Here is a 16,655-nt window from a genome sequence, read left to right on the forward strand (position 1 = left end):
GTCATCGTGGTCAATTAGACACCTCCTGATCATCAAAGAGATGACTTAGAACTCTTATAGAGAAGGTAGAAAACTCTAAAAGAGTGTTTTATAGAAAGATGATACATTTTAAAATAATGAAAGTCATTTATAACAAAATTATTTATAAATAAACAATTTTATATTAAATAACCGAATTTCACTGTTTTTAAACTATCACCACTCCTAAAATACCATTGTTTGGGTTTTACACATTTACCAATTTAATTATTATTTTACATTTTACTATTCACAAATTTATATTTATAATTAAATATTTTAATATATTATATAATAAAATTGATTAATTATTTAAGTCTTTTTCATACATCAAAATTTCTATTTAAGTATATTTATATCTAAACATAATTACAGCATCTAAATATATTTATGTAAATAAATTATTCCTTAAAGTATAATAATTACTACATTAATTTTCGTAATAAAATTTTAAGAAATAAGTACAAAAACAACCATCACGGATCTCAAACTAATTTTAAGGAAAATCAAGATCAAAATCTTATCACATTAACACACTTTTTATAGAGTGACTTAATAAAAAAGTTAAAGAAAATAAAAAATTATAAATTTCACTTTCTTATTAATAAAATACTAATATTTACTGTTAAAAAAAGCCAACACCTTAAAACTATGTGTCGTTGGTAGCCCTAACTTTCTACGAGGCAGTGACGCATCGTTGCTATAGATCGCGTGTGTTCTGCACATAAAAAAGCACCCATTAAAAAAAAAGAAAACACTTATTTACCTGTTTTGGAAGATTTCGTTAACAATTTGACTTACATAACAAAATTCTTATTTTCATATTGCATTTAGATTCGCTCTGTTAAAAAATCAAAACAATTTCAATAAACTCAAAATAAAAAAAACTAATGAGATATCGTCAACTTTAAATGATAAATTCTAAAATTTAATCAACCATAAAAAATTATTTTCAAAAGAAATTAAAATATCCACAGTGCAATTTAGAAATATGTATAATTTCAAAATTAAAATAAAAATATGTTTAACTGGCTAATTTCTTAGAATATATTTATAGAAAAAAATTATCAGAAGAACGGTAAATGGAATTAATTCGAAAAAAAAATGATGTGTGGAAACAGGAAAAAGTCTATTGCGTGGAAACTACACATCGGTCAAAGCTTCCGCATATCTTTATTTATTCTCAATGATATTTAATCAATGAAAAACTATAAAACGAATTTAGATTTTTAATTTAAATATATAAAAAATCTAAAGGTACTATAATGAAAAAAACTTAAATTAAAATAAATATAATTAATTAGTAAAATTAAAAAGAAGTGTGGAATTTCCACTCTTGAAAAAACAATGGCTATTGAAAACACACACGAGGTATAATCGGGGTAGGAGAGAGAAAGCGATATTTAAGAAAAAAGAAGGAGAAGAAGAGAGAGAGAGAAAAAGTGAAGAATGATAGCCATAAATAAATATACACATAATTTCAATTATTAGCTCAAAGCCTTTCCTTCTTTGTCCTCTATCCTCACACCAAACGCTCGAAATATCAACCCCCACTCCACCACCGTCACCGTCACCGTCGCACCCTCACCGCCTTCTCACCCTATCAACGCCCTCACACACATCACAACAGAACAAAACAAATCTCCTTCACAAACACGAGACCCTAAAACCTTCGTTTCTCTTCCTTCTTTTTTTCTTCTGTCTTTCTTTATTTCTTTCCCGTTTTGCCCTTTCGGTTCTCTTCAATCTACTCTCTCCTTTTTCTATGGCTTCTTCGCTTCTTCTTCTTCTTCTCCTACTCCTTTACGTTTCTGTGATTCAATTCGCGTCTGCGTTTTCTTCTTCGTCTTCTTCTTCTTTGTGCCTTCCTCAGCCACCTTCGTTTCTGTATAATCTCCAATCGCAGTGTCCAATCTCGATCCCGTCGAATCCGCCTCTCCAGGTACCTCGGTTTTCAGTTTTTGTGTTAATTTCCGCGTGTTGAGGTTGTTTGCGGTGTGTATTTGTGGATTGTTGGATTTTGTTTCGATGATTGGATTGTTTGATCTTTAACCTATCTGCCAAATATTTTGTATCAAATTTTCATGGTGTGTTGTCATGGAGAATCTTTAAGTTTCTTTGTGAAAGAGGCCGTGGAATCTGATAAGATAGATATGGAATCTCATAAGTGAGATGCGGAGTAATTGTTTGCATAGTTTTCTTCTGTCTGAAGAAATTCATCGAGATTATGATATTGACGCACCGGAGTTCGTTAAATAATCAGGAATAATGGCGATGTGTCGATTGATTCATGTATTTGACCTCACCTGATTGAATAAGGTGTTTTTGGTGCTACGGTTGTTTGGATGGTTTGATGAACCTGGGTTCTGAAATAAACACATGGTAATAAGGATCTTGTAAATGTCCATTGATGGGGATAATTTCATGCATGTCAATGATTTTGAAGTTCTTGATTTGTAGGTTTTATGAAGATAATTTCTCTTAATTTCCTTGTTTTGGTTAATTGTCTGATATTTTAAAATTTTATGGAAAACAACTGAATGTATTGTGTTGCCTTGGACCTTGAGTGTATTTTTGTTAGGTTAAATATTGGTGTGCTTAATTACTTGTAAACAATTGGCTATTATTCTGTTTGCGATTTTGTTGGATCATTTGGGATCAACCTGAGATGTGGGATCGGTTAGTTAAAAGCAACCAAATTGAGGACTATTTTGAGTTTAGGTTGGGGGATTTAAAGCCTTCCATGGGATCATTTGGGATCTTTTACCAAGCATGTAGAGAAGTTTAAAATATGTATTTTATGTAGCTGGTAAGTACTAGTTGACTTCATTGTTTTTACTTTGGTGTCAAGGTCGCATTGGTATAACAGTATAATATGTCCGTTTGATGTCCTTTAATAACCTAGGGAATGATCCATTAGTATCCATGGAATTAATCAACTTGTAATATAAATACACATGGATTATTGCTTTATTTCATCAGCAGAATGCATAAACTTCTCGTTTTTAACTCTCAACATTAAATTTCTTACGGATGGTAGCTTGGCAATACATTGTTAACTTTGATGATGCTCTCTAACATCTTCTGAACCACTTGATGGGACAACTTTCGTTGTATTTCTCTTCATTGGGGGGAGGGGATTTCCTGTGAATATCTTCGTTGTATTTTGCTCAGGAAAATCGATTACGTTTTTAGGATTTCAATCAAATCATTCACACTGAAGCTTTAATCGAAATCCCAATTAATTTCCTCGTTTTGCACGTACTTGTTAAACCATTAATCACATAACCTGCCAACAAAATCAAAATTTCTTTAAAGTGAAGCAAACAGATGATGTTGTAAAACTTGTCCTTATTTCACCATGAAGAATTGCTCATATCTATTAAGTCCGTTATTCCACCAGCACTCTCCTGAAATAATTTTGTTGAATTTAATTTGCATTTTATGAACCTTTATATGACCCACTGTCATATGCTTGGAATCGTGATAAGCATTTTTAACTAAATTATTATCCAGTTCAAAAACTATTTTTTTACTCATTTTCTTCATTGCTTAAAGCTAGTCAAGTACCAGAAGCTCAAAGTGTCTAAAATATAAAATCAGAATTACAAGTATTAATATTACATTAGATAATAGTATTTTTTTTTCTCATTAGTGGAATTACTTCAGTCGGACCAGATCACCTTGGACTGTTAATTTCTAGTTTATTATACTCTTCTTTCTTTTTAACTGGATTCTAGCTCATTGATTGATCGTCACTTTTTTATATATTTCTTCTAAAATTGAAATCCATTCTGCATCAAAGAGAACATTTAGATCAATGTTAATGAACTACCATCATTGATTTTGCAACTAAGTACTATTACTTTTTGTAAACTTTGTTATATTAAATGACTACTTATCTGTAATGACTAGTTGGAGGAATGCACAAATTCCTTGGATATTTGAGAGCTACGAAGCTCGAACACCAGAAACAACACTGATACAAACACTACACCAACATGTAGGACACATAGACATGTGTGTGTAGCATCATTATGAATTATTTAAATTGATAATCAACATTTATATATTCAAAATCATTTAAAAAAAGTTAGTCGAATATAAGATTTTGAACAATAGGCAGCTCTGATTCCAACTTGAAAAAAACATATGAAAAGGAACTTGTGATATCTTAAGTTGGACTTCTCTAATGATTCATATTCAAACCAGTATTTGCTTAAAAAATAATATAAACCATTATGTAATCTTGAAAAAATGTATAAATAAAAAAGTTTAGTTAATCACCTTGGATTTAAGGAGTGAGCTAGATAATGAAGAGGGGTTGCTACCCATTGATCAATTAATATTGAATTAACCACTTCACAAAAGGTTGAACCTTCACTTTCTTCCTTTCTCCCATAGTCATATATGACCTTTTCAGCTTTTCAATCATTGAATTCTACATTTCTTACACTAGGTGAGGAGAAGAAGCTATCGAATGGGTTCTTCTAAGAACATTATAGATTGGTAAAGCATGTAATCTTTCATATCCCACCAATTATAGGTTTTACTCTTATATATGGGTGATTATATTTTTATATGGATTAAAAGCTATCCATGTTTAGGGTTTTGACTACTTTTGTGATGGTTGTTGAGGACCTAGCATAATCATCTTCCTTTATTTGGACTGGCTATGAGATCATATGTGAATTTTCTTGCCTATAAATATAAAAGGGTATTTTTAAGCTGTCAGGTAGACAGAGACCGAGTTCTAATGTACACACCATGACCAAAAATAGTGAAGTGACCTTTGAGCAGTCTGTCATTGGTTGGAAATATTAGGGCTGGCCAAACAAACAACAGCAAACACTGGGTTTGACATAGTTTGAAGACAAAAAGTTACATTTTGGTCTGAACAACTGTGGAAGAAGGGTTTTGAATTAATAAAACCATTATAAAATGGAGGGGATTGACAGTATATGCTGTTTCAGGGGTAATTTCTCATTATCATGGTGCATAGACTGTTAGACAATTAAAAGTCTGTTAGAGGAGAGAGAGTAGTCTGTTAGAGGAGAGAGACTAGTCTGTTAGAGGAGAGAGTATAAATAAACAAACAGAATAGAGGGAGATGATATGAGATAATTTTCTTGCCTTTGGGTAGAGACTGGATGTTTCCAGTGGAGGAAGGGAGGCTTCCTTGGGGAAATACTTGCTTGTTATTCTGTTCTTTCATACTTTACAGAATTAATAAAGTTCATATTCATACAATTGCTTCTTTTTGTTGAGTGTGTGTGAGAAGATTCTCATCTGTTACGGTCCCTGAGTAAAGGAAGCTAACATAGACGCTGCCCCAACTGATATTGAAATGGCTCTACTAAATATATGATATTGAAGATTACTATAAGTAGCTATCCTACTAAAATTCTTTCCCCAACAAACTCAATGCGCTGCCATTAAAGAAATAATATCATTAACCTGACTTCTTGTTAGGTAACCCAACTGGTTTGTTGGGCTAGGTCACATGTTGGTCAAGCCCAAAGCCAGGGAGTCTGCATTTTACGTACTCATCATGAAACAACATTTTGAGTTTGCAATGGCTCATCTTGCAAATTTATTTGGCTGGATATAAATGATTTTGTTACATTGATAATGGTAATAAGTTTCCTATTTTAAAATCTGTTACTTGAATTTTCATCGTGTCAAGGAATTAGTCTCTTCACGGACTGAAATGTGCACATTATGAGTAAAGGGGACAGATTGGCTTTGGGAATATATATGTTTTTGGCTCATTTTGTTAGTCAAAATCAAAGATGACAACTGACAAGCGGATAACAGTTTCTTTTCTTTCCATTCACCATGCTAGGCATTTCTATCATTTTCAAGCCCAAACGTCTTCTTCTGACTGAATGAGTGAATGTACCCAAGCAATAATATTTAGACAAAATAAACTGTGTTTGTCATTATTATGCCGTATAGCTTTGCTTATGTAGATTTGAATAGATAATCATTTAATTTTAAGATTTAATTATGTTTTCCAGGCTTTATTAAATTGCATATTCTGATGACGTTTATTTTATTTTCATTTTGATTTGTTTAGGTGGATGGAGATTTTTTAGACAGAGTTCTGTCTGGCAGCAAGAGTATAGAGTATATTTCTATACTCTTCTATGCCTCCTGGTGCCCGTTTTCTCAAAAAATGCTTCCTCAATTTGAAACTCTTAGTTCGATCTTTCCTCAAATAGAACATTTGATTCTCGAGCAATCATCAGCTTTGCCAAGGTTTTGAAGCTATCCCTGCTCTATTTTTTAAATTTTTGGATAAGGATGAAACTAATTTCTTTTGCTGTATGCTGTTTGCCGGGTCTGGTGATGGCCTACAATTTGATGTAGTTAATTATTCCTGGTTCAGCAATAACTAATTTCCTATTGAGGAATTCTAGTGGTACACTCAATGACACTCTTTACCAAATTCTAAATATTAATAGATGAAGTCCATGTGTATTCCACTGAATATGAGTATGATCCGCAAAGTAAAAACCTATATCATTAGTGGAATCTACATGGATTTCACCCAAAGATAGTGTGTCAGGCATTCTGTTGTTAGCATTGATCAATTTTCTGTTATTTAGGCTAATGCCATAACTAATAGATATATTCTTTCCTTTTCTACACTGTATTTAATTTATATTTTAGACGAGATTATGTCCCACAACAGGCTTACCTTTATAATTGTCTGTTGATGTCTGCATTTCTTTTGCCTTGCAGCTTGTTTTCTCGATATGGAATCCATAACTTGCCTGCAATATTACTAGTGAACCAGACATCAGTATTGAGATATTATGGACCAAACAATCTCCTTTCCGTGTCAGAATTTTACGAAAGAAACACGAGTAAGCATATCCCCATTCTTGTTTGTAAATATGTTACCATGTATTGAAGAGAATCAATTTTCCTCTCCAATTAATTGCTAACACAGCTTTAGAAACTTCAACGACTGAGTTTTATTTTACCTAATTTACCTCCATTGACTGATCTATCTGCTTGTTCAGGGTTAGCGGCAACTATTAATATTGTTGATCAAGCTAGCAGCATGACGAGTGATGATAATTCGTCTATGAATCTGTTTGGTTTGTCTCTGAAAGAAACATGGAGCAGGGACCCCTACTTGGTATTCTCTGTATTGTTTCTTTGTTTGAGGCTGCTCCTCTTTGTGTTCCCGAAGATCGTCTCACGTCTCCGAGCATTCTGGGTTTCTTGCATTCCTCATCTGAATCTGCAAATATTTGGTGAGACGAGCCAAGTAATGGGACGTGTGCTTCAGGTGATAGATGTCAGGAGGATTTGGAACAGGTTAAGACTGTGCAAGATTAGAATTTTTCAGGAAAGGGCAAGGAGTGCCCGAGCTTGGGCTTCATCTCTGGCTTCTGTTTCTCTTGGTGAGTCATCATCAGCTAGGTCATCCACACAAGGTTTGAATTAACAGCCTTCTTACCATGTCATTTTTTGAGGGTAGTTTAATAGTTTATCTTTATCAGTTATATCATATCCTCAGGCTTGCAGTGAAGCTTGGCAGCTCATAGTCTTCTTCTCTCTTGCTAATTTTGTTGTAGTATACTAATAGCCAAATGTTGATTTATGTTCTAAGCTGGGTTTTGAGAGGAAGCGAACAGGCATGTAAATTTGAGAAGTGTTTCCTTTCGTGTAAATTAGTTGTTTCTGAATGAAATCATACACGTTACTGTGGAATAAGCATCCTAGCTACCCTTCCCCATCATACTTATTAGCCCCACTTAAGCAATTTGAAGTACAACCTACTTCATTATTTTCCAAGTATGGAAGATAGAGAAAACTGCTGCAGGTATTTATCTATCAACTAAATTTTTCACTAATCTCGTGTATGGCCAAGTGGCAATAAGGATCCATCCCATCTTTATAATAATAATATTTTATAACACTCCTTTAAACAATTCATATTGTTTGAAATAGGTAGGAATCTACCAAATATTTTAGGTTCTACATTTTATTTAACCAGTTTTACTGGGGATTCTTGTTATACTGGCATCCTTATGCTTCCGAAACACGGTTCATGTGTTTAGTTGGGTAGGCAACTAAAGTGAACATTCGAAAAATTGATTTTGGAATTTTGGTTGTCTAAGCCGGGCAGTCTTTTGCAATAGAAACCGGTTCATCGATGTTTCAATTTCGGGATTTGGCTGATGGAATTACAAGGAAGAGGGGCATGCAGTAGAAATCAGTTCCATGAATGGAGGAGTGTCTCTAAATTTCAAAAGATGCCATTTTAGAACGCGATAATCAAATTACAACTAGTCTTTATTTTTGTTATTTTGAAGGATGAAAGGGTAGTAACTTCAAAACCACCCTAAGAAATAGTTTGAAATTATCTGCCATTTAAATTATATTTCTGTATTTCTAAAGTCTAATTTGACCTTTCTTCGTGGTTGATTTGAAGGATAGATCTGATTTATTTATCTTTTTTGTCAATTGGTAACCACCTCTTATAAAATTTGGGGAGAACAGAGAAAAAATAGCAGAAAATTTGGACTTTATTTCAGGGTATTACTTATAATTGAAAAAAATGGCCACGAATAATTCCTCGGAATTTATTCCTTGAGTTTCTGACCTGTGTCCTCGGCGCTTGGACTGTTGTATGTTATGATTAGACAGTAAGTTTACAGAGGTAAAACGCTTAGTTAACTTTAATTAAACTAATATTAGTTTATTAATGTAACATCCTACATTCCTAGTAGATCTTACATTGATCTCTCTCCCTAGACTTTTAGGAAATCCAAACTTTTAATATAAACATCAGAAGTGATTATGTGGAAACGAAAGCCTCTAAAAGTAAATTGCTTAAATTAATACAAATATTTTGACACTTTGGATGTACAGATAAGGTAAAATTAACTCGGTGAGATGTACAATTATTGATCTTCTGCAGCAGTTCCTAGTTCTTACTCTGAGGACTTTTGTAGTAGTAGTTATTGTTTTAGGACTGCAGGGTGATTTTAACATTTTGGGTGGTTATGAACAATTCTTATATTGGATCCTCTAGTCCTTTATCATGGATCTCCCGAAAATGTTTATATTGTGTTTAGATGGCACATTTAAAGGGTAATTTAATTTTCTAGTTAATTTTAAACGCTTTTGTGATTATTTATATATGTTGTTTAAATGATTTTTTTTAAAAGAAAATTAAAATTAAAAAAAAAACTTATTGGAGTAATTTAATAATTATTAGGATTATATAATTTTAGATTTCACTTGAAATATGAGAAATTGAAATTTATGTATTTTAATTTTTCATATATATAATTATTTTTATAATTGTTTGACTGGCAAGAGTGTTGTTGGTTTGACAATAGTCGATGTATTATCAACTCAGATTATTTTGTTTACGTTAGAGAGTATATTTTTTTACCAAAGCGGATTAGAGTTTTACTATTGATATCCATTTGTTACTTTTATTTTTTCATTGACGTTGTTTCAATTTTTTTTTTCAAATATAATTCAAAATTGTTCTTTTTTATCAATATTGATGACCTTGTTTTCTGTTGATGTCAATTAAAATATTTTCAATTACTTGTTAAAATTATTTTTTCTTAATGTTTATATAGTTATTTTTTAATTTACACTATTAGTGTTATTTTTGTTAGAATTTCATCACATGTTTTTTAATTTTTTAATATTGAGGAGATATTTTTGAAAAACTTTTATAATATTAGTTGAGAAAAACCTTTGTGAAATATAATAAAAAAATATGTATAAGATTAATATTATACATAGTTTTTACTAGTGCTATATGAGGTTACGATTTGGTAAATAAAATTTTTTATGGTCATTTTATCTCATGAGGTTGTTTGATCCACATTATGCTAAGTTATAGAGTAACACGTTATTAACTTTAGTATTCCCAAAAGTAGTCGGACGAGCCAAATAATGACTGTGGTCATACAGGTTGTGGTGATACATGTTGGTATGTGTCTAAGTAAAAGTAGTTAAAGAGATCAACTTGTGGTCGGGTAGAAGTAGTAAGATATGTTGACTTGTGGCTGAGTAGTTCACTATTAACTCTAATTGGTGACATATAGCTCTTAGTACGCAACATATAACTCTCCAAGACTGAGAGAAGGTGTGCCTACAGAAGACACTTTGACACCTAAGTTAATTGAGTGTATGAGATAAGAATTATTGTTGTAATAATGAATGTAAGCTATTTACTTTAATGGTTTTACTATTAATAGAATAATTGTGACGTTCATGGACCTTCACCCATATGGGTTTGGGTGGGTCTAGCGACCATATACTTCATGAGCTTGTTGTTTGATCTAGATTATGCTAAGTTATAGAGTAACACGCCATTAGCTTTAGTAGTCCCAAAGGTAGTCAGACATACGAATAATGGTCGGATAGTGGTGGTCATACAAGTCGGTATGTGGCTGAGTAAAAGTAGTCAAAGGGGCCAACTTATGGTCGGGTAGAAGTAGTAAGATAGGTTGACTTGTGGCCGAATAATTCATTATTAACTATAGTTGGCGGCACATAGCTATCAGTATGCGACACATAATCTTGGTATACTTGGTATACAACACATAATTGTAGACGACATGTAGTCTTGATAGATGACACATAACTCTTGGTAAGCGACACATATTCGTATAGATGACACCTCACTTTCAATAAACAATACATAAAGTCTGTTATGCACTAAGTTGTCATAGGACGAGGTCAATATTAATAAAGTCAAAGGATAATTGTTCATGTATAGAAACCCTAATTATTAAATTTTGATTCTAAGTACTCCATGCATTTGGAGCCATTTCCTGTAAGACTCATGGTTTAATGAGACACAAACAAGTTTTAAGTAAAAAAAATGGACATATCAAATCCATCGGTTATTTTAGTTTCATTAAAAATAATATAAAAAGTAAAAATATAAAAAATAAGAATTATATTTCTTTTAAAATTCAGGTCATGTAAATAAAATTAATGTTAATTTTATCATATTTTATATATAAATTTTAGTGCCTAATGTATCTTTAGTTATGAAAGTTGATCTTGCCTGATCGACTCAATTCTATGAATTAATTGAGACAATGTATCGATTATAACTCAATAAGAAAACTTGATAACCCAATCAATTTATTTTTAAGTTAGCATTTTTAATTTATTTCTAAGTTAGTATTTTTATTTTATTTTTAGTATATATATATATATATATATATATATATATATATATATATATATATATATATATATATATATATATATATATATATATATGTATATTGTAACATCCCAAAATATAGTAATTACCATAAATTAGAACTAATTACATTTACATGATTAAACAGTGCAGTCTTAAATAAATAAGCCAATAAAAGTCGAACGGTAAACAGATACAAGGTTCAAAAATTAATACAGGAATAACCAAGGTCCAAGACGAACGGTTTTACAAAAGCTAATAACCGAACGTCCCAAAATTCTAAGTAAGCTAAACCTACTGGACGATCTAAGTCTCGGCCTTCACTTCGACGTCCACCAGGTTCTCTTCTTCAACCACTTCTTCCAAAAGAGTGTCTCCATCTGCTCACATCCACACGGATGATCATTGCATGGACAAGACGGACGTACATAAACAGTAGACAACACAAGGAAACGCAAGGGTAAGCTTAGGTAATTTAATTCATACAACCAACATACAATTTAACATGTACAAATAAACATACAAGACATACAACAATTTATCAGCATAGAATTAATCATTCAAGCTCTCACAAGACCGACCGTCCGGACTGTATGAATCCATGTATCTACAGGCGTTCGTGCACTCGGGTGATGTGATAACTGGAAACACTCAACAGCTGCCACCCGAGGTTAGCCCTATCAGTCCAAAGTACTCATTAGGACTAGGACCTCCTGCCATTCCCACACATGACCTACTCCCCTCTACATGAGGACGAGCACTCACGGAATATCAGGATGAACAGCCATCAACAGCTTTACCATGGTCATACTACACAACTTCTCATATTCAAATCATAGAGACGTTCCTCCTTGGAATGCTCGTTCAAAATCCATCATCATAACATTTCTCCAAACATGGTTCACACTTCAGAATTTTGCACTTTATCTTCATTTTCATCTTTAGTTTTAAGGGTTTAAAATAACGAACGTTCAATCCTCTGAAGAACGAGGACGAACGCTAAAGACTGGATTTACGACAACTCGTTCCAAGATTTGAAGAAAACGACACTAGGTACTTAACGAACGTTGAGGCTATTCAATCAGTTGAGGGGAACTGACTCTACAGTTATGAAATCAATATTCATAAAAATACTAAGTATACATGCTCTAGGCCGAATCCAAATGTATAAGAATACAAAAGAGAAGTATATAACTTTACTGATAATAATCATTCAAAAGAAATCGACTGCTAGTGAATGACCGAACGTCAACTAATAATTTGGACGAACGCTATTTACGTCCGTGCAGGAATCAAGGATAAGGACGAGCGTTCAGTATAAAACCGAACACTACTTAGGACGAACGCTAGGTAGATGACCGAGCACTAATTTGAACGAACGCTCGGTATAAGACCGATAGCTCATTTGGACAAACGCTTAGTATAAGACTAAGCGCTACTTATAACGAATGCTGGATATAAAACCGAGCGTTACTATTATAACTTCAATTAATTATGATCGTTGGGTACCACTAGGCTGTGCCGAACGCTCAAACCTAGCCTTTCACAAGAGGACGCTCGTTCTCAAACAAAATTCTTTCCGAATGAAAGAATTCCTATCCTAAGTCATTTTCAGGGGAAACCGAACGGTATAAGACCGTACGATGACGAACGTATTTTATCATAGGGAAGAAATATCATAATCAGATTTTTCATCTTATTCTAATTCAACATTTCTCATACAATTCGAAATCTTATACTTTCACATACATCATTAATTCGCATACTTTATAGAATTCTTCATATTAACCAATCAAACCATACCAAAATCATACATCTCTAAATCCATGCGTATCAAGATCAACATGCAGTTAAACTCACAGAATCATATTCCACACAATAGCAATCGTTCCTGACAATCAAATCAGCATACAGTTCATGCATCCAGTTCAATTCATGCTTTCACACGCATTATACAGTATCAATTAAATTACTAAGCTTCCCTTACCTGATTCAGTAGTGAACGCCCTAAGAGAGTGATTTTTGGTTCGCCCAACTATGGCTTTTTTTTTCTACGCTCAACGACTTCCTTAAGTCCTTCACTAAATCTAATCAAGAGAAACGTAGAAGAACTGAGATTACATCCCTGAATGCAGTTGAGTCTGGGCTCACATGAACTCCAGAAACGAGCGTTTAGAGTTCAGAGGCTTACCGGTTTCAGAATCGGATGTTGTTCGGTTCAGATTGAAGCTCACAACTCCGGAAATGCTCCTATGGTTTCTGAAACGTGATCGGAGGAGATGGTGGTGAGTTATCGTAGAGAGAAGATGAAAGGTTCTAGAGAGAAGGAGGAGAGAATGGGGTCTGAGTTTGGAGGAAGAAGATGAGTGCAGGAGAGAGGAAGGGTTTTCCAGAAATTTCTTTTTGTTCCTCCCACATCCGCACGAACGTGCGTCTCCCCTGTCGACACCTGTACCCCCATTACTGACTCCCATTCTATCTCGGTGACACTTGGCAGTGAGTGGCAGAGTTATGAATGTGCGTTTTTAATGCACTGCAGAGGGGTTTTCCATACATAAATTTTTGATTTGACAAGGTGTTTATCAGAATTAATTTTCCAGGGTCCCACATATATATATATATATATATCCTTTTAAATTAGTTTACAGAGAGTTAGTTTATAGAGTAGTGATATTATAAGAGAAAAACATTATTTAAGAACTTTATTTTGAATATTAATTACTTTATTATGATAATATTTTGAATTTTAAACTGAATGTTGAACTTTATTTATTTCTTGGTACTTTAATGCAGTAAAAAATTGTAAATTTAGGTTGAATTTATTAGATTAGGCCAGACATATATCATATCTCTTTTTGGTAAAATATGTTTTTTCATACGATATGTATTGTTAAGTTTTGTATCTAGTACAATAACAAAAGAATTGACCAATCTTCATACATCAACTATAATTCGGCTTAAGCTTTAATTATATTCGTTGATTGTGTCACTAAACATTGGCATGTAAAATAATATTATTTACGTGTTATTTCGTCATTTGATTTTTTTTTTCATACAAAATGTGTTGTAAATTTAGAATTTAATACAATTGAAAACAACTGACCACTTGTAATAGGTATAATTTTGTTTGACTTTTCCTCCCATTTGTTAATTGATAAGTTAAATGCCTAGTTTACATCATGATGAGAAGACTAGTGGTGTTTTCTTTTAGTTATGTGTATCATTATATTTTTGTTTTATTTTTAATAGAAATAAATTCTTTGAATAAAAAATAATATTTATATTCAATTTTTGTTTTCAAAATTTTTTCAAAACTCAAAATTGTCACCATCCTCATTTGTTGAGTTATATTTCAAGTACCCTAAATTAAAGAAAGAAACTCAAAAATTCATGTTAAAGAAATAATAAAATATATTAAAATATAATATTAAAATAATTCATATATATATATATATATATATATATATATATATATATATATATATATCCTAATAGTTAGTATATGGTATATAATATAGACCGAACGACTAACACTCATGACCGTTCAATCCATCTACTACATCAACAATGTTGGACCATAATTGGGTCAACGTTTAAGTTATTATTGGGTCAATAGTTCAGTAGGCGATAAAATAATCAAAGATATTGATAAGTCGTTTATGAGTAACTAACGAAATCTAAAGGTAAGTTTGTTTTTATTTTATTGGATATGTGCTAGTTTAGGATCCATGAGATGACTTATAAATATAAGGTCAAGGCTAAAAGCCAGGGATATTCGACCAATTCTAAAATACTCAATTGTGATAAACAATTCACTAAACCGCTCCTAACTTGAGCGTCAGAGTGCCTTTTGCAGGTACCTCCCCCCGATCAAGAGTTCAACCAAGCGGTATCAAGAATACAAGCGAGCAGAGCAGGCGACTCAAGCATTGGAAAGCAGGAAAGTTACGCCAAAAAGGTACGTCTCTCGTTCCTACACATTATAGGCAAAAACATTTTGGCGCCCACCGTGGGGCCGAGCGACATCCCGTTGAAACGCAAGGAACCAGACAAGGACGCAGTCTTAGGATCATCATGTCGACCAGGCCCCTACATATTGATCCCGATTGAAGAAACTCTCACCATCAACGGTCCAATGACGCATACATCACTTTGCCAAATTTTTCATCAAGTGCTAAACCATTCAACTGTCCGGCTATTCGGCCTCGCAGGTATTCGGCCCTTCGGCCTCAACTGCTGAGCCTTCCATTGCCTCAAGTACTAAGCAAATTTGGCATCCATTGTTCAATCCATTCGACCATTCGTCATCATAGGCTTCATGCACTTCTTTATTGCTTCCTTGTTATTTCCAAATGTACTAATTGCCAGCAAGCCATCAGGCCGATCGCTCTTATCCATTTGACCGAAGAAAGTTTGTGCAGAAAATTATTACTTACGGGGTATGGCCCGAGCAAACCTTGGTCTCTCTCTCTCTTGTTCGGTCACAAAGCATAAAGAATCTACAGCTCATTTGAGACACATACTATTGTGGCTTCCTTAGTTTGACTTTCAAACGTTCAACCGAAGACCGAACGGTCTCCCCTGCTTAGCCATCCGACTTCATAATCCAAACCATTTTAATATTAATTTAATTGGATACATTTTTTCTGACCATTTGAATTCCAATTTCTATTTTCTCTTCAGTACAGATGACATGATCCTGTATACAACCACTTGGTCAACCTAGAGATTATTGTCTCGAGTCACCGAACGGTTGCATGGCAATATTACAAAACCGAGGGAACGCTCTCTGAGAACCCCTGGTCCTAAACCGAGCGGTGAGGAACGTTCTCCGTGAACTCTCATTCTCGTCCTAAACCGAGCGGTGAGGAACGTTTTTCGTAAACTCTCACTCTCGTCCTAAACCAAGCCGTGAAGAACATTCTCCATGAACTCTCACTCTCATCCACAAAACCCAGGGAACGCTCTCCGAGAACCCCTGGTTCTAAACTGAGCGATGAGGAATCTTCTTAGTGATTGTGCTTCTTAATGTTATTACGACCACCTTCTTATCTATTTTGCAGTTCACAAGACAGTAACACACCTATAGCTCACCAAGGACACCTCTTAATATAGATCTCTCATTTTGGGCTTCAAACGTCCAATCAAATAACAAGCGATTTCGCTTGATCGGACGTCTGGCTATACAGTGCCTCTGCTTAACATGGTAAAAAAATCTAAAAAGCACTCCCACTAGTCGCCACTCAGCCTAGAATATGCCGTTCAGACTAGAGAAGAGAAACGATTTAAAGCACATTGAAAATAAGCTCCCCAATACAACGAGAACGACCTCTCTCAAGCTCATATAAGTCCTATAGTTAACCTTTGCTAAAGCCGAACGATTAACTCAGACTTGGGGGGCATATATGTATGGTATATAGTATAGAACGAA

General features: G+C 33.5%; 1 protein-coding gene across 2 annotated transcripts; it reads left to right on the forward strand.

The window, feature by feature from the left end:
• The first annotated feature begins 1,503 nt into the window (after positions 1–1,503).
• LOC124848681 (5'-adenylylsulfate reductase-like 5) lies at positions 1,504–7,833 on the forward strand. 2 transcript variants are annotated; one of them, XM_047326438.2, is made up of 5 exons: positions 1,650–1,960; positions 6,098–6,279; positions 6,766–6,890; positions 7,050–7,469; positions 7,553–7,833. In XM_047326438.2, exons 1-5 carry the CDS (start codon positions 1,784–1,786, stop codon positions 7,561–7,563), a joined length of 915 nt encoding a protein of 304 aa, XP_047182394.1. In that variant the 5' UTR covers positions 1,650–1,783; the 3' UTR covers positions 7,564–7,833. The 2 variants fall into 2 exon arrangements, with proteins under 2 accessions (XP_087969762.1, XP_047182394.1); XM_088113636.1 differs by having other exon boundaries at positions 1,504–1,960; positions 7,050–7,833.
• The last annotated feature ends 8,822 nt before the right edge of the window (positions 7,834–16,655 follow it).

This window comes from Vigna umbellata, chromosome 4, assembly GCF_029865625.1.
Source record: "Vigna umbellata cultivar VRB3 chromosome 4, Vumbellata_1.0, whole genome shotgun sequence".
In the NCBI taxonomy this organism is placed as follows: Eukaryota; Viridiplantae; Streptophyta; class Magnoliopsida; order Fabales; family Fabaceae; genus Vigna; species Vigna umbellata.

Excerpts from the sequence above, each read along its gene's own strand:
- LOC124848681 (XM_088113636.1), top strand. The coding sequence starts at position 1,784 with ATGGCTTCTTCGCTTCTTCTTCTTCTTCTCCTACTCCTTTACGTTTCT. Across the intron at positions 6,280-6,765 it reads CAATCATCAGCTTTGCCAAG|CTTGTTTTCTCGATATGGAA; the intron begins GTTTTGAAGCTA and ends TTTGCCTTGCAG. Across the intron at positions 6,891-7,049 it reads ATTTTACGAAAGAAACACGA|GGTTAGCGGCAACTATTAAT; the intron begins GTAAGCATATCC and ends CTGCTTGTTCAG.